At 34.3% G+C, this 19,285-nt stretch overlaps 1 protein-coding gene across 3 annotated transcripts in view; it reads left to right on the top strand.

Annotated features, from left to right (window-relative positions):
* The window catches only part of LOC123673868 (midkine-like), a 167,452-nt gene that overhangs the window by 125,124 nt on the left and 23,043 nt on the right, over positions 1-19,285 (top strand). For all 3 annotated transcript variants that reach the window (XM_045608592.1, XM_045608594.1, XM_045608593.1), the window contains one exon: positions 6,487-6,624. In XM_045608592.1, the coding sequence (XP_045464548.1) occupies positions 6,487-6,624 (138 nt within the window). The remainder of the gene's footprint in view (positions 1-6,486; positions 6,625-19,285) is intronic.

Below are 19,285 nucleotides of genomic sequence, written 5' to 3' on the forward strand. Positions count from 1 at the left end.
CCTCATTTTCAAAATTATACATAGATTATCTTATACCGAAAAATTGTCGTGAAATTTTCCAAGATTCAAAATTCCTCATTTTTCTGCAGAAACCATAGACGTGTCAACGTCGTAATTTTTAGCGAGAACAACTGTTCCTTCTTCTTGAGTTGAACTACAGTTGGTTGAAAAATTGCTCATGGCTGATGTGCAAAAAACTCCAGATTCGAAACCGAAAATTCCGGAAAATCTTGAATGACTAGAAATAGTATATTCTAAAACAAGTTGCAGAATGGGCTCCTATTCCAACACGATTGCGAAATTCGAAAACGACGATGTGGCGAGTTTTTGAACGCATGAGTGTTGGAATTGCCTTTTGCAACGAATGTTAAACAATATTTTCTCTACTTTAGTCAAGTTTTGTGAAATATGGTCGAAATTCAATGTATAATTCACTCCTAGTGTATTGTATCTTGGCAGTTGGTGTGATTGTTACGAAAATTGACAGATTACGGAGTTTGAATCGTATCTACGTTTCGAATTTTGAAATAATTTTGTTTTTATTTAAATAAACGTGTCCCAGCAGCTAGGCCATTGACACAAAGTACAATGTACTTATCCTCTAGGCATTACAAATAATACACTTCATGATATATTCACAAAAAAAGGAAACATTGAACTGAAATGATATCAATCAAATTTGATTGTACAGTTGACAATAATTTATTATTACGTGTAAATTCATGAATTATGTCTGACGGAATCGATTTAACACCACCTCAATCAAGAGAAATTGTGAATAAAGTTTAAAATCATTTCACATCATCCAAATTATATTATATTGAAGTGTATTGAAATTTGATAGGATCGGAATTCGGTGAGGACAACCACAAAACGAAAAATATATCTAACTGAAAACAATGCTGTAATGAGTTCATTACAGCACTGTTTTTAGTACTGTAATGAACTCATTGCTAGACTGAAATAGAGAAACGGAATCTTTACGATTCCGACCAATCTCGAATAACCTAGAGGGAGCAGGGGAACACCTACCCCCAGAGTTCCACATCGATTGCTCGAAAATTGTCCAATTCATGAATTCCCATTACTCCCTGTTCGTTTTGGAGAGGCATAATATATTTGAAGCCGTCATTACCACTACCACATTTCTTATGAGTTTCAATATCTACCCCTATCCTTAGCCTCGTAATAAAGTACGGGTATGAGCATTGAGCACTTATAATGAACCCACTCCGTTCGTTTTCACGCTAAGTTCAGCAATCGGAATCCTGAAATGGATATTGCAGAAATTGCATACCATGCGGTCAGCCCTATCCCAACACACACGTAGATGATTTATTCAATGAAACGACTTGCTCATTAATTTCTTGACAATGAATATTCTTTATGAGTTGAACCAAATTTGATCAGAAAATCCTAAATCATGCATATACCTACCTCTTTCACCTTCACCACATCTGTCGATATACAGGGTGTTTCCTAAACATGCGGCAAAAATTCAGGGGGTTGTTCCTTGGACTATTTTAAGCATGTTTTGTCCTTGGATGATTTTTGAAAAACCTCTTTGTTTCGAAGATACAGGGCGAACAACATTTTTCATATTTTTAAAATTAATAATAGTTTAAATAAAAATGCGTACCGCACTGTGTTTACTAAGTAGGTACAATTTATTTTTAAATTTGTTTAACAACATTCCAATTACTAAAAACCCTTAGATTATTTCCTATGGGGCCATCTAAAATCATTAGTTTATACCACTCCAGTAGAAAATGTGGAAGACTTGCGAAATCGGATCATTGCTGGGTGTAACTTAATAAGAAATGATCCTGGTGTTTTTGAAAGGGTTCGGCAGTCAATGAGGAGAAGATTGGATGCTTGTATGCTGGCTAGAGGTGGTCATTTTCAACAGTTTTTGTAGGTTGAGTTGAATTTTCATGTAATTTTTCATAATAAAATGTTATTATCTGAAATTTTGTTTCCCCTATATCTTCGAAACAAATAGGTTTTTCAAAAATCATCAAAGGACAAAATATTCTTAGAATAGTCCAAGGAACAACCCCCTGAATTTTTGCCGCATATTTAGGAAGCACCCTGTATACGAGGTCATCAAACCATACAAAAATGTGGAACTCAAAATTATAGATAATCTTAGTTATACGAAAAAAATTTCTCAAGATTCGAAATTCCTCATTTTTTCTGCATTATTCATAGACATGTCAACGTCGTAATTTTTAGTGAGAACGACTCTTCCTTCTTCTTGAGTTAAACTACAGTTGATTGAAAAATTGCTCATGGCTGATGTGCAAGAGACTCCAGAATCGAAACCGAAAATTTCAGAAATCTAATATACAGGGTGAAATACTTTCGAGTAATGACGTCACCGTCATTTTTTTTTTATGGAACACCCCCCTTTTGTCTCAATTTTCCGATTACTCTAGCTGAGCTGATTCCAAAAATGTATCACGTGTTGATTCCAACTGGTACAGGGTGGACAAAAATACAATAGTTTTGTGTGTGCTCATAAAGTAACCCGTAACATTCTTTATTAATTAAATTAACAATATTATCAAAAATACTTATTGTCTAGCGGCAATAAACAAATGATGACGTTTCACAAAAAACTAGACGACTATGTCTTTTTTTTTTAATGGTTAGAAATAATTTATTTCATATTCTGTCTGCTAGACCACAAGTACCAAACATGTTTGGTAACAGCTCATTTTTATTTATCTAAAAATGTAACAAACTACAGGGTGTCACATTCAAACCAAATGCCGCTAGACAATAAGTATTTTTGATAATATTGTTAATTTAACTAATAAAGAATGTTACGCGTTACTTTATGAATACACACAAAACTATTGTTTTTTTGTCGACCCTGTACCAATTGGAATCAACATGTGTTACAGTTTTGGAATCAGCTAAGCTAGAGTAATCGGAAAATTGAGACAAAATGGGGGTGTTCCATTGAAAAAAACTCGAAAGTAATTCACCCTGTATATTAGATTATTATTTAAAAATACGGTAAATTAAATTGAAAAATCGATGTGGATTATTTCTTAAAATGGTCTGTTTAGCTAAAAATGAAATTGTTCCATACTTTACGGACCCAGTGTATAATGAACCTACCCACTCCGTTCGTTTTCAGGCTAAGTTCAGCAATCGGAATCCTGAAATGGATATTGCAGAAATTGCATACCGCGGTCAGCCCTATCCCAACACACACGTAGATGATTTATTCAATGAAACGACTTGGTTTAATAGTCAGTTACATTAAAAATTCCATTCCGGCTGCGTGATTCCGTTTATAATGTAGCTAATCTTCGCTAAACGACACCTTTGTGTCATATAATACTGATACGAACGGACGTATATGACGTTAATATCACACCATTAATGTTCGTGGCACCGTCTGAACGTGGTTTTAATCAAAGTAATACCAATTCGTTCCACATAAACATGTGTTTGCAGATTCCATTAGGTACAGGAATTTACTGATGTGTAAAGTTTATTGGGGAGAGAAATTTGTTCTTTTAATTGGATATTATGTTTTCGGTTCACGCCGCAAAGTTGTTCTGGTTACCTGCGTTTTTCCAACGAGCCTATAATTTTGTTTAGAGGGGATGGCTGAAAAATTAAATATGAAAAATTCGTTCTACAATTTGAGGGAAACTGAACTGAAGGTCAAAGTGAATACCAAAGATAATATAAATAATCTCAAATACACTGATCAACAATTGCTAGGGATCACTTATGAACTTCTCTTCATTTGTATTTTTTTCAAGTTATCTCGTGAATATCTGTACATTATATGTTCTCTAAGGAGTAGGTAAGATGTTTTGAGTTGATTATATCAAAGTCTTCTTCACTTCATCGGCTCTTGTTCACAAAATCGGTTATTATCTGTAGGCTGTTACAGGTGGAGTGAAAATCAATGTGGTATTTGTTATTACATCTGTTTTTTTCTCTCGTTCAAACACATAAGGTGACAATAATTGAAGAAATGAGAACAATATCAGTCATGCCGAGAAGACGTTTGGCCTCAGCAATGGGCTGAGGAGCACCGCAATTGGACACTTGAAGATTGGAGCCGATGTTTATTTACGGATGAGTCTAGATTTCGTTTGGTCAACTCCGATGGACGTATTCTTGCTTGGAGGGAAAGAGGTCGAAGGTATGCAGAACAGTTTATGGTACCCACAACAGCTTTTGGCGGAGGTTCTATATATGTATGGGGAGGCATTTGTTTGAACCAATGCACAGAGTTGGTTGTTCTGCAGAACACCACCATGACCAGCCAGAGATATCACGATATGATTATTGAACCCATAATTGTTCCGTTGGCGAGAATTTCATTTTAATTGACGATAATGCCCGTCCACACCGTAGTCGTCTGGTTAATGAAGCGCTAGAAACTCATGCTATTGATAGGATGGACTGGCCAGCTCGCTCTCCAGACATGAATTGCATCGAACATGTCTGGTCTCAGATGTCTAGACAATTGTCAACCTTAGAACAACCGATCAATAACCTGGAGGACCTTTCTAACGCTTTACGGGATATTTGGACGAATTAGCTCCAAAATTTTATAAATCGTTTGATCGAAAGTATGCCTCGTAGGGTAGAATGCTTGAGACGAGCTCGTGGGGGACCAACTAGGTACTAGCTTAACCGAAACTTCAGCCTTCTTGTGGTTTCATCATAAAATTTTTATGTTATTCAAACACAGAATTTTGAGTGTTCCTAATAAAGTCTTTTTTTTCTCTCCAAATTTCCATTTTTTCATTTTTTTCTCAAGTGAACCATATTATCAACTGAAAATACTCTGATATCTGACTAAATTTATAATCTTGGAACGAATATTTCAGAAATAAATTTAGAACAAGTAAGTGATCCCTATCAATTGTTGAGCAGTGTATTCAGTTTTCTTTCAGATGTTTCTAGTATATCTACTAAATTCCCAATAACGAATTCAAAATCATACTGAATATTCACAAGGGCGTAGATATGGGGGGAACTGGGGGTAATTACACCATTCTCTCCAGATTTCCAAAATATAAAATTGCAGAATTCTCACAAAGACGAAGAACGAAAATTTTCACATAAAATGAAGCACTAATAAATTTATTCCCTTTGAAATCTACACGGCAGTGAAAAATCGGTTTATGAGTTCATTGAGTTTATTATCGCTTTCAAGATGATTACTTTTATTGCAGTACGAGCACGTCTATGTCCCTTATTTGCCATCTGTGATTTTTGCATTCGTCATCGTTAAACACTCACCCGTTGTTTTCGGTTTTTTCGTATCATTCTCGTCACAAAATTTCAAAATACTGTAGTTATCAAAGAACTGCACTGAGTAATTCGCAAAGAAAAATTGTCCGAATGTGTTGTACAATTTATTGTGTTTCATTCAAATTGCAATTTATTTGTGAAGACATCAGTTTTGAAATAACTATATCGGAGTTCGGAACTTCATTTTTTCAAATGGAACACCCTGTATATTTTTCTATATTTGACTGGCTCTTTTTTCCATGACTTCGAATTTATAACATATGTTTGGCCTATATTTCTTATTCTGAGTACCACAGCGTTTCAAATTTTAAGAACCACCTGGCATGCTCAGTAATCAGTTTTCAAGTGGTAGGCTGCGATAACTCAAAATGCCCTTTTTTGAGTTATCTCGTTGGAACAATATGACATATAGTCAAATTGCCAACGAGATAACTCAAAAAAAGGGCATTTTGAGTTATCGCAGCCTACCACTTGAAAACTGATTACTGAGCATGCCAGGTGGTTTTTAAAATTTGCAACTCTGTGGTACTCAGAATAAGAGAGATAGGCCAAACATATGTTATATATTCGAAATCAGGGGAAAAAGAGCTAGTCAAATATAGAAAGATATGTAGGGTGTTCCATTCGAAAAAATGAAGTTGCAATCAATATGTTGCCCACTCTGTATATATTTCGTTTTGTGATATCATTTTAAAAAATGCTAGTCGATTTCGTGAAACTTTTGTAGAAAACATTTTTTTGTACCTCTTTCAGTAACAAAGTTAAAGGGGGGGGTCAAATTATGGTGAAAAACCAGGTACTTCTTGAATACATTTTTAGTATATTGAGGGTAGAATAAAAACATTTGAAAAAAGTGATTGCCCACCCTTCACTTGGAACAAGCATGCAAAATTTGTCATAAATCAGTCGAGTCCCAATGAAAGTCAATAGAATTCGACTTTTCTGAATTTGAAATCTTTACTTTATTCAACATTCACATCAATATTTATTTTCATTTGAAAGGACGTTGAAATATGAAAATTGAAATATTATTTTCAAAATTCATTGCCAATGCGTCGATCTAAAAAGCTAAAATACTCCCGGTATCTCTCCCATTTATATTTATTTTCGAACATATGTGCTTTCCAAGAAGTTGATCCTACACGATTCTCGAGATGTTATCCTCCTAATCAGAGTCTATTTCTATTCCAGAGGAGTGCAGGTACGGCAAGGGAGCCTGGTCAGAGTGTGACCCGAAGACGAATATGCGATCGAGATCACTGACATTGAAGAAGGGCAATCAAACCACCTGCGAGGCAACGAAGACCATCCAGAAGAAGTGCAAGAAAGGTAATTATGCCTTAAATGGCTGAACTCTCGAAGGAAGTCTGAGACGTGCCTAGCATGCGTTGCGTATCGGAAATAATAAGTAGACGAACTCTGCAGAGATGTATTAGAAGGTTTAGATTAAAGTATCGCACACGTAGAAAAACCAGTCTATTTATATAGGAACCCTAGACTCGGTAAATTTAAGGAATCAATCCAATATCAATTCCCTCCGAAATTTATACCAATTTCATAAAGTTATTACAATTACATTAAATGAATTCTTACTTGTACAAAATGCAATTTTGCAGCCGTTGTCGCCTTGGTAGTATCTGGAAATTTAAATAATTTTAACGTCTATTACTCTCCAAAACGTCGTTCTATGTATAAAATTATTCAATTCATTGAAATTGATACCTTACTAAATATATTCAGATATTATGACTACAGGGTAGGGATTCACGGCTTGGCTGGATATTCATACTACATGGCTTGAGCTTGACTTGAAATCAACTCAAGTTCAAGTCAAGTATGTAGTAATTTTTTAATGTTAAGTCGAGTACTTAATAAATAAATACTTGACTTGACATTGAAAGACTACTAATTGACTTGAACTTGAATTGATTTCAAGTCAAGCTCAAGCCAAGTATCATGAATATCAAACCAAGCCGTGAATCCCACCCTGTACTATTAAAAGTCATAATATCTGAATATATTTAGGTATCAATTTCAATTAATTGAATAATTTTATACATAGAACGACGTTTTGGAAAGCAATAGATGTTAAAATTATTGAAATTTCCGGCTGCTACACTTGACTTGAGCTTGACTTGAAATTAACTCAAGTTCAAGTCAAGTAATAGCTTTTCAATGTTAATTCAATAAATAAATACTTGACTTGACATTGAAAAATTACCACTTGACTTAAACTTGGGTTGATTTCAAGTCAAGCTCAAGCCAAGTAGCTTGAATATCAAGCCCAGCCGTGAATCCCTAGTACAGGGTCTTTCAATATGAGTTTCCAGGAATAATTAATCAAAAGACAATATTTTAATTGAAACTAAAAAGTTTTCATTTATTTTCGAAATATAAAGTTTGCCATTTATGATGGGTACACTGAAAATTATACCTTCCTTGTAACTACCTCTTGCATCTCTAAGTAGTCAATTTTTCAATTTAAATTCTCAATCATACTCTGAAATAGTTGCGGCTCTATCTTACCAATAATTTCAGCTTTCAACGCTTCAACGTTTTGATGATTATCCTTGTTGGACTGACTTCCAGAAAAAGAAGTCTAACGGTGTCAAATCACAGAATTTTTCCTTCTTCACCAAATTTCATAGGCTTCTTTTGGTTTTCTTATCATCTTTTTGTACCAGAATCCATATTATTACTCTGTACCAATGTACCATTTTTGGAACTTATTTCCGAAGATGATGAACTTGAAATAAGATCGAAAGTATGCGGTTAAACAATGAAGATCCCAAATGTAAATTTCCAATTTTTGTTTGTAAAATCGTTAAAAGGTTAAAACTTGTTTTAGTCATGACATTATGAACTATCAATTAGTAACTACTGAAAGAGTTCCATCGCCTTAAAGTCTTCTTGTTTGAATATATCAACTAAGTAGATTTGCTGGCTTACGATTATTATAAATTGAAGAGAGCAAAGGAGCAGGTCCTATTGTGTTTGAATTACAAGATTCACAAAAGAAATGAAATTTTAACAATATAAGATATGATTTCCGTAGCCAATACGTTCCAGACATGAAAGATGTTCAGAAGTATAATTTGAAATTCATGATATCGAGTTTCTCTTTGAAGGCGAAAAGCCATTTTCCCAATAAGAAAAACAAATTCTTTGAAAGGTTTTCAAACGAAATCGAGCAATTTTGCAATCTTATAAATCATCGCTTATCTCTGAAAAATAATTTCTGAAAGTAAACTATTGATGAATGAAAACGAATTCTATTCCGTGAAGAGAATTTCTCTTCCCCTCTTCACGAAAGGGGACCATAAGGGATCATCAAAAATTGATGGAAGCCTCGAATGTGACTCGACTCATTGATTCATATCGAAAGTGAAAGTTTGAAAATGGTAAGACCGGTTGACTGCTATTTCGTTATGTATTATTTACTACTGACGTATTCTCGAAGGATTTAGGAAGCGTTGAGGAAGTGAGGAATCCCATCAATATTTCTGAGAATTTGTATTATATGGAGGTGGGTTTTGGTTATTGTCATTGATGTCTTTATGAGGTATTTTATTATTCATGTTGTTTATTCTGGGAGACCCACTCGCTGTTTCTGTTCACCTTTATTGTTTCTTTAGTACTCGAACCTGGCGCTTACACAGGGTGTATATGGATAAATGCAAAAAAATTGAGGCGGGGATTGCTTGTCAAAAAATTGGGTAGGTCTCCCTGCTTTGTTACAGCCCCCTAAAGATTGCGCCCGAAAAGAAGCTTTTAATTTTTTTCTTAAAAACCAAAAATTCAAGAGAATGAAATTATACTGACCCTCTATGCGCGCAAGAAGGCATTCAAAAAAAGTTTTGATGGTGTTCTTCTATGATTCCAGGGGGTAGAACAAGCCACTCCTCAATTTTGTTTCGCAATAACTTTTTTCTATATTCAAATTTCATCATAAGAAAATAAATTTTGGATATAATGGTCAATTCTTAACAAATCAGGACTCTTGTAATTTTTTGATAAAATTCACGGTTTCTGAGAAAAAAATATTATCAACAGATGATACGCCTAAGTTGTGGAGACATGAATTATTTTCGACCATAAATTTAGCCAATAGCAGGATGTCAAAATGATATTTCTATTGAGAACTGGTACAAATATAAGATAAATGTAACAAAAAAAAAAATTATGAACTTTTCACTAATTAGAAACCACTTTTCGGGCCTATCTTTAGGGGGCTGTAACTAAGCAGCAGGGTCTCAAAAAAAAACATATGTTATGTGATGCTCTCATCCACTATTCACTATATAATAATAATGTTTATTTATTCATACCGAGAAATAAGAAATATAAACACTTATTCAAAAATTATTTTCTACTGGGCTAGCCAGAAAAAAGAATTTTCAAGTTAGTTTTTCTCCCTTCAAAACTCATTTATATGGTAATATGAAACTGACGTTTCGTATGAAGGTCCAACTGTTTCATTGTACGTAATATTTAGAATTCGCTTTTTCCTAGCTCATCCTGTAGAAATTTATTTTCAAATTTAGGCACAATGGATAGTAGATTGAAAGACATTTCAAATGATGTCTAATGGGACATATGAAGGTGTAGTTTAAACTTTTGAAAAAAAAAATTATTCTCCCTGAAATTTTTTCAGTCTTCATTTCGGAATATATTGTTCTTCAAAATCGATAAAACAAAATCCATCCGCCGTCCAGGAAGATATAAGAGCTCTTTGCATAAATCTTGGTACAAAAATCAAATGTTGCACCATATTGGTCCATGACTTTTTGAGGAGAAAATCGAGCATTGAATGTTTCCGAGGAAAAAATGGAAGGACACTGCTTTTTCTCAAATTAAAAATCATTTTTGAAATTCTCATTGATTTTTGATAGGGTGCAATTTCTTGATTCTACTTGGTCCGACGCATGGTTTTCGCTTAGAAAAATAATTTTTTTCACTTTAGACACAAATTACTGTCATGGGGTGATTTTTGTATTGAAATTGTGTTTTTTTCCAAGTATTCAGTTTTGTTTTATATTAAAAGATAAATAATTAAGAAATCTAATGAGAAAAATGTATTTTTAGAATTCTCATTCGATTTTGAACCAATTTGAGCTTTTAATTTAATTTTAGCTAATACGCAAGGAATTTCCATGGAATGGTCAACCCACTTTTAGCAATTCAATTGTTCCTGAATGAAAACGATTTTCATTTTTCAAACGAAAACCATACGCCGAACAAATTAAAATCGGGAAATAAATTTGTTCAGACATAAATGAGAATTTTAAAAATCATTTTTAATTCAAGAAAAAACAGTGTCGCACAATTTTTTTCTCCAAAAATATTCAATGCAAAAACAGTCGCCACTGCAAAAATAATAAAATTGTTTGTACTTCAAAAAATTTACAGGGTGTTTCCTAAACATGCGGCAAAAATTCAGGGGGTTGTTCCTTGGACTATTTTAAGCATGTTTTGTCCTTGGATGATTTTTGAGAAACCTCTTTGTTTCGAACATACAGGGCGAACAACATTTTTCATATTTTTAAAATTAATAATAGTTTAAATAAAAATGCGTACCGCACTGTGTTTACTAAGTAGGTACAATTTATTTTTAAATTTGTTTAACAACATTCCAATTACTAAAAACCCTTAGATTATTTCCTATGGGGCCATCTAAAATCATTAGTTTATACCACTCCAGTAGAAAATGTGGAAGACTTGCGAAATCGGATCATTGCTGGGTGTAACTTAATAAGAAATGATCCTGGTGTTTTTGAAAGGGTTCGGCAGTCAATGAGGAGAAGATTGGATGCTTGTATGCTGGCTAGAGGTGGTCATTTTCAACAGTTTTTGTAGGTTGAGTTGAATTTTCATGTAATTTTTCATAATAAAATGTTATTATCTGAAATTTTGTTTCCCCTATATCTTCGAAACAAATAGGTTTTTCAAAAATCATCAAGGGACAAAATATTCTTAGAATAGTCCAAGGAACGACCCCCTGAATTTTTGCCGCATGTTTAGGAAACACCCTGTATATGGATGCAGTGAAAACGTATACCAAATTTTATAGAAATAACTCCATGGCATCATTGTAGTCATTGGCGTGGTTACACCCACTTTAAAAAAACAAAATTTTCCAATTGTTTGTAATTTTCTTTTGATTATTACTTCTAATTTTTTTATTTCTTCTAATCCATGAGGGAAATCTCATTACGCCTATGATTGTGGTTATAAAAAATGATTTTTTTTTTGGAGAATTTACCACCCTGTATCTTGAAACTTAGCACGTTTACGACATAAGTTCATAAGGTTTTTTTCTTAAGATGGCTCCAAAAATCACCTACTAAAATATTAGCACATCATTAAGGAATGTATAAAATATTGATTTTATAATTTGAATGAATCATAATTAATCTTCCAGTGTATAAATAGGTCCGTTCGCAATAGAATCTCAAAATTTATTTGGATTGTTCTGACAGTCTGGCAACATTTTACTGGCGTCCTACCACTGCTTGAATAAACGAACTAAATGTGCAAATATCCCAACCCATTCAAAACGAACAGACCGGATGTGTCTTTATCCAGAAAAAACTGGAAAACATGTGCAACGAACGTTCCGTTTGAAAAACGACTAATACAGATCCATTTTTATGCGGTCGCCCCGAACGTCCTAGCGTTACGGATAGAACAATCGTCCTGTAATAAAATCCTTAACCCGATTTCCCAAGTGCCGACTCCCCTTGTTCCAATGGGGCAAGTGTCACGCGCTTCCATTATTCCAAATTTACGGCCCTCATATAAGTGACATTACTTTGAGTTGCTACCTGGTGCTGTCAATGAAAGACTCGTGAAAATTTCATGGGATCGGGTTTGACCAGATGTTGTTTCATTAGAGCATTTCTGCCAGGAGGGATTTATGAAACCGTTCCATAAAGCTCGTTTCACCAAACGGCGTGGCGCACTCATTCAGGGGCGTAAAATCCGAAACTAACAGGAGAATCTAACAGGGTTATAAATTTTTCTGACACGATTAAAAAACGATGAGTACTAAAAACCAAGCAGCAGGAAAAAATCGTCGAGAAAATGGAATCGTAAAGGAAGAACGCCTCTGACGCTTGTCACGTCATCAGAATTAGACATTTCTCTCGAATGCAAATCAAGTAGCACAATTTGACGAAATCGTTACTAAAGATTTGCAACCAAAAAAAAAGGAACAATTTAGTCATAAATGAAAATAACGGCTAATATATGTTGTTGGTGTGCATTTGGGCAGTGTCAAATAACAATGAGCACGTAACAGTAACGGTTAGTGCGTAGCAGCCGAATAGCAGTAACACATATTCAATTTCAATTTTATTCATCAATAGATATAAATATACATCAGACAAAAACTTCACTTGCAGAAATATACAGCCTAAGCAAGCTTGTATGCTGTCATTATCTGCTTCTACAACTGATGAACATTCTCCCCAGTTAAACAAAAAATCAATACATTTGTTGAAAGAGAAACAACAAAAAGATAGATTACTAATTGAAAGGCATAACAAATCGAAGAAATGCAAAAAAAAACAAAAAAAAACAGAAAACAAAAAATCATGCCGATAGGATGGCTTCGAATCTATCAGAATCACATAATTTCGGAGATGATATCTGAAAAGTTTACTTTTTTCAAGAGTTGTTGATTTAAGTTCTTGGGAGAGGAGGTTCTTAAATTTTGGACCATAATATGACAGGCTCTCCTGCAAGTGTTTTTTATGGAACCTTAGTACAAACAGATCTCCACGCAGAATCTGTCTGGTTTGTAACTCGTGCTGAATACATTTTTTTTTTCTTTCTCATTTGATTCAATATTACTTCAAAAATGTACAGTTGTTTTATACTTAATTGACCAGACTCTACATAAAGCCTTTCAGTAGCAAACCTTCTACCCACTTTGAGGATTATTTTAAGTATGGCCTTATTGACAACTTCAAGGCATCCCATGTTATACCTATTCGCCCCACCCCATATTACAATTCCATATCTAAGGACAGAAAGTACAAGAGCCTCGTAAACTCGAAAACATTCTTTCGTGGAGAGAACATTCCTGATGTTGAAAAAGATGTAGAATATTCTCTTGAGACGCTTCACAAGATAGGCTGCATATTCACTTCATCTTAGATGTTGGTCAACTAGGACACCAAGATACTTAATTGACTCAGTTTTTTCAATCGCTGGACACTGATATCACAACCGGTTACAAAGATCCCCATGCAAACGTACAAACTGAAAGCGTGGCTGATCAGATGCCCTTAGTGAAAACGCAATAAACTTAGTTTTGTCGGTATTCAGACTCAATAAACAGTGTGACAGAAGTTTATAAATAATTTTCAAACCCCTTACCGCAGTATGATAAGCCTCGTCCCAAGTGCTTCCTTCGAAGGTTATAACAGAATCGAGCATAAGCTATCACATTAAGGTCTGAAGCAAGAAGTAACCAATTAATAAAAATCAAAAATTGGGTTGGGCCAAGAACAGTTCCTTGTGGTATACCAATATCAACAGGCAGTGGACGACTCAACACATTTCCAATCTTGACACTCTGAAACCGATCGCTCAAATAACTCCCGATTAACCTCAATGCAACAACCCTAACACCGCCACCCTCTAATCTAATTGTATCAAGAAGCAAACAATGATCCACCGTATCAAACGCCTTGGTCGAATCTAAAGTTCATAAGTCAATTTCATATCATTTCGATTTGTTCATTGATAATTATTATTTGGCTGCATAAACACTGTTATTGAAAGGTGTAGTACACTTGTTGCAATGGGGCAAGTGCCAAGCGCTTCCATTATTCCAAATTTACGGCCCTCATATAAGTGACATTACTTTGAGTTGCTACCTGGTGCTGTCAATGAAAGACTCGTGAAAATTTCATGGGATCGGGTTTGACCAGATGTTGTTTCATTAGAGCATTTCTGCCAGGAGGGATTTATGAAACCGTTCCATAAAGCCCGTTTCACGGAATGGTGTGGCGCACTCATTCCAGGGCGTAAAATCCGAATCTAACAGGAGAATCTAACAGGGTTATAAATTTTTCTGACACGATTAAAAAACGATGAGTACTAAAAACCAAGCAGCAGAAAAAAATCGTCGAGAAAATGGAATCGTAAACTCTCATTAAGTTGGCGAAGGAAGAACGCCTCTGACGCTTGTCACGTCTTCAGAATTAGACATTTCTCTCGAATGCAAATCAGGTAGCGCAAAGAGATTTTGACGAAATTGTTACTAAAGATTTGCAACAAAAACACGGAAGAATTTAGTCATAAATGAAAATAACGGCTAATATATGTTGTTGGTGTGCATTTGGGCAGTGTCGAATAACAATGAGCACGTAACAGTAACGGTTAGTGCGTAGCAGCCGAATAGCAGTAACACATATTCAATTTCAATTTTATTCATCAATAGATATAAATATACATCAGACAAAAACTTCACTTGCAGAAATATACAGCCTAAGCAAACTTGTATGCTGTCATTATCTGCTTCTACAACTAATGAACATTCTCCCCAGTTAAACAAAAAATCAATACATTTGTTGAAAGAGAAACAACAAAAAGATAGATTACTAATTGAAATGCATAACAAGCCGAAGAAATGCAAAAAAAAAACAGAAAACAAAAAATCATGCCAATAGGATGACTTCGAATCTATCAGAATTAATATTTACATAATTCCGGAGATGATATTTGAAAAATTTACTTTTTACATTAGTTGTTGATTTAAGTTCTTAGGAGAGGAGGTTATAAAATTTTGAACCATAATATGACAGGCTCTCCTGCAAGTGTTATTTATGGAACCTTAGTACAAACAGATCTCCACGCAGAATCTGTCTGGTTTGTAACTCGTGCTGAATAATTTTTTTTTCCTTTCTCATTTGATTCAATATTACTTCATAAATGTACAGTTCTTTTATACTTAATTGACCAGACTCTACATAAAGCCTTTCAGTAGCAAACCCCTTCTACCCACCTTATGGATTATTTTAAGTATGGCCTTATTAACAACTTCAAGGCATCCCTTGTTATACCTATTCGCCCCACCCCATATTACAATTCCATATCTAAGGACAGAAAGTACAAGAGCCTCGTAAACTCGAAAACATTCTTTCGTGGAGAGAACATTCCTGATGTTGAAAAAGATGTAGAATATTCTCTGAGACGCTTCACAAGATAGGCTGCATGTTCACTCCATCTTAGATGTTGGTCTACTAGGACACCAAGATACTTAATTGACTCAGTTTTTTCAATCGCTGGACACTGATATCCCAACCGATTGCAAACGTACAAACTGAAAAGCGTGGCTGTTCAGATGCCCTGAGTGAAAACGCAATAAACTTAGTTTTATCGGTATTCAGACTCAATAAACAATGTGACAGAAGTTTATAAATAATGTTCAAACCCTTTACCGCAGTCTGATAAGCCTCGTCCCAAGTGCTTCCTTCGAAGGTTATAACAGAATCGTCAGCATAAGCTATCACATTAAGGTCTGAAGCAAGAAGTAACCAATTAATAAAAATCAAAAATAGGGTTGGTCCAAGAACAGTTTCTTGTGGTATACCAATATCAATAGGCAGTGGACGACCTAACACATTTCCAATCTTGACACTCTGAAACCGATCGCTCAAATAACTCCCGATTAACCTCAATGCAACACCCCTAACACCGGCACCCTCTATACTATCAAGAAGCAAAGCATGATCCACCGTATCAAATCCACCGTTGGTCAAATCTAAAGTTCATAAGTCAACTTCATATCATTTCGATTATGGTAATTTTTATTTTGTTTTAAATAATAAGAAATTGACGAATGAGTTTCAAAAGGATAGAAATCCATTTCAAAATAATATTAGTATATCTACTCAATGAAAATATGAATTTCGAAATATAATATAGATATCTACGAATTTTGACTGAAGTTCGGTTATGATTAGTCACTGAGTTATCACCGTTATTATAGCGCACAATGAGAAATTTGTGTTGAAGTTAAAAGTTGAACAGCTCCAATTTGTTAATTGATAATTATTATTTGGCTGCATAAACACTGTTATTGAGAGGTGTAGTACCCTTGTTCCTATGGGGCAAGTGTCAACCGTTTCCATTTTTCCAAATTGACGGCCGTCATATAAGTGACATTACTTTGAGTTGCAACCTGGTGCTGTCAATGAAAGACTCGTGAAAATTTCATGGGATCGGGTTTGACCAGATTTTATTTCATTAGAGCATTTCTGCCATGGGGGGATTTATGAATCCGTTCCATAAAGCCCGTTTCACCAAACGGCGTGGCGCACTCATTCCAAGGGCGTAAAATCCGAAACTAACAGGAGAATCTAACAGGGTTATAAATTTTTCTGACACGATTAAAAAACGATGAGTACTAAAAACCAAGCAGCAGAAAAAAATCGTCGAGAAAAAGGAATCGTAAAGTCTCATTAAGTTGATTTATTGCCGTGTTATTAACAATTTATCAGCCATTTTATATACAGTTCATCCAGTGCGCCTACAATTTCGTCTGAATATTGGTATTCTGAGATGACTTCCGGCAATAAAAAAAAAATAATCTCGGAACGAAAATCATAAAACTGGCGTCAAAATGGTCACAAATTGAGAGCCAATCTGATTTCCTAATAATTGCTGAAACTCGAAAAACACTGATGCAATGTAAGTTGATTTTGCCATATAAGGAATTGAAAAAAAATTGTATTAAGGGGGAACACCACCACGTGACTTTCTCGTGATCTGTCAATATTTAATATGTGATGTTGCCAGAACAATAAATGAACATTAGAATTTAGGATAGTATATTCTAAAACCAGTTGCAGAATGGGCTCTATTTTAATGCGAAATTCGAACGAGCGAGTTTTACAACGCATGGGTGTTGGAATTGCCTTCTGCAACGAGTATCAGACGATATCAACTCTATTTCAGTCGAGTTTTGTGAAATATTGTCGAAATACAATGAAAAAATTCAGATTATACATCCTAGTGACTTTTGTATTGTATCTTGGCAGTTAGTGTGAATGCTACGGAAATGGCAGATTACGGAAATTGAATTTTGAAATAATTTATAACTACGGATTATATTCGTGAATTTTGTGTGACGAAATCGTTTAAACACCGCCAGAATTAAGAGAAATTGCGAATTTTGTTGCAAATATTTTCACTTTATCCGAATTATATTATATTGATAATTGAAGTGTGTTGAAATTTGATAGGATCGGAAGTGAATCCAAACACAAAACTAAAATATAACTGAAAACAATGCTGTAATGTGTTCATTACAGCACTGTTTTTAATGTTGTAATGAACTCATTACGATACTGAAATAGAGAAACGCTCTTAATCATTCCATGAATTCAGTTATTAGAAAATTAATAAAAATATATCGTCTTTTTCTATGAATAAGGTGAGTCTTTTATGTATTGCAAAACAAAAGAGAGCAAACAGTAGAGAAATCATGGAATTTATGCTTACAATAATTTCAAGGACTTGCACTAAATGCGCTACAAAATGGCGAATGCGCTCGCATATTATTTATTGTAATTGAATCATAGCTGCAAAAACAAAAAAATGCAATTCCAAAAATAAATAATTTCTGAGGAATAATAAAACAACACAATATGAGATAATAAAGCTAAAAACATGATATCGTCTAGGAAACAACAATGAGTCCTCCGATTATTTATTTTGAATTAATATTCAATCAGATAAATTACGAATAGTAAACTGAATAGTCAGAGGCTTTCACTTCACTTGAAATCGCAGGTTCGATTTGTTTTCACATAGAAACTGCATCGTCTGTCGAATATAGCTTTTACTACAACGACAGATATACATGATGTTCATAAATTGAAGGTACAAACAGAAATGAGAAATTCCTCAGATAATTTTAAGAAAAAAAGTCTTTCAAAATGGTCCTTCAAGATCAGATATTTTAATCAAGACTTTACATACCATTATTGAATACAAATGTACAAGGTGATATTTTTTCAGAATGTGTGCGTGTTTTTTTCATCCAAAACTTTTTTCGGTGGACAACTGGTATTTCGAAAAATGTAAAAAAACCTTTTTGGTTTTTTTATCAGCGACTGATTCCGAGAGAACATTTCAAACAATGTCATTTAAAATACTCAAGGCAATCCAAAATATGGAAATCCTGTCAGTAAACTGTAATGACTATAATAATTTTTGGTCCCTATTTTCCCGATCTGTAGCAATGATTCATAAGACTATAAGAAACACCCTGTATTTCGAAAACAACGCATTTGCGTGCTTATCTTCCTAAATTTAACCAAGGAATCTCTCATCGTTATTTATTCCTCAAATTTTATTTTATGAATGGAGATTCATACATCATTCAATACTTGGTTCAAGTACTCATATAGTGTACCTAGAATCTCAACTCAATATATTCTAATTCCAAAATTTATAACTTACAAATTTACAAACTTGAGTACCTCCTCCAACGCAATATTTTCAATAAATCATTACAAAAATATCAAAAAATGAATTATTTATGTTCTTTAACATCCCCAATGGAAAAATGTTCGTAAACTCACCGAGTACACCAATTTTTATCCTCTCTTCAGATTGCTTCATATTATGACGGATTCTGGAGTAATTGAATTAACGGCTATGGTCCCGTCTTAAGGGATGGGGAATTGGAAATATCCCAAGCCCAGGTCTAAAATCTCCTTCTTGCTCATCCCCTACGACATTGATTCATCTCGAAGATAATTCAATTTTCTAGAGTGTTTTCATTGGAAAATTGCAGTCGGTGACAATAATCTTATTTGACGCAGTGAAATCTAAGGATGGGTGGGTTCTAGATGCAATTTAGGGGTGGTTATTATATAAATCAATACTTCGTACAAACTGAGTTTTACTCACGAGTTAAATTAGTGAGATCCTCCAGAGAAATTTCCATGATTTTGGGCTTGATTAGTAA

The sequence above is a fragment of the Harmonia axyridis genome, chromosome 2 (genome assembly GCF_914767665.1).
Source record: "Harmonia axyridis chromosome 2, icHarAxyr1.1, whole genome shotgun sequence".
NCBI classification, from domain to species: Eukaryota; Metazoa; Arthropoda; class Insecta; order Coleoptera; family Coccinellidae; genus Harmonia; species Harmonia axyridis.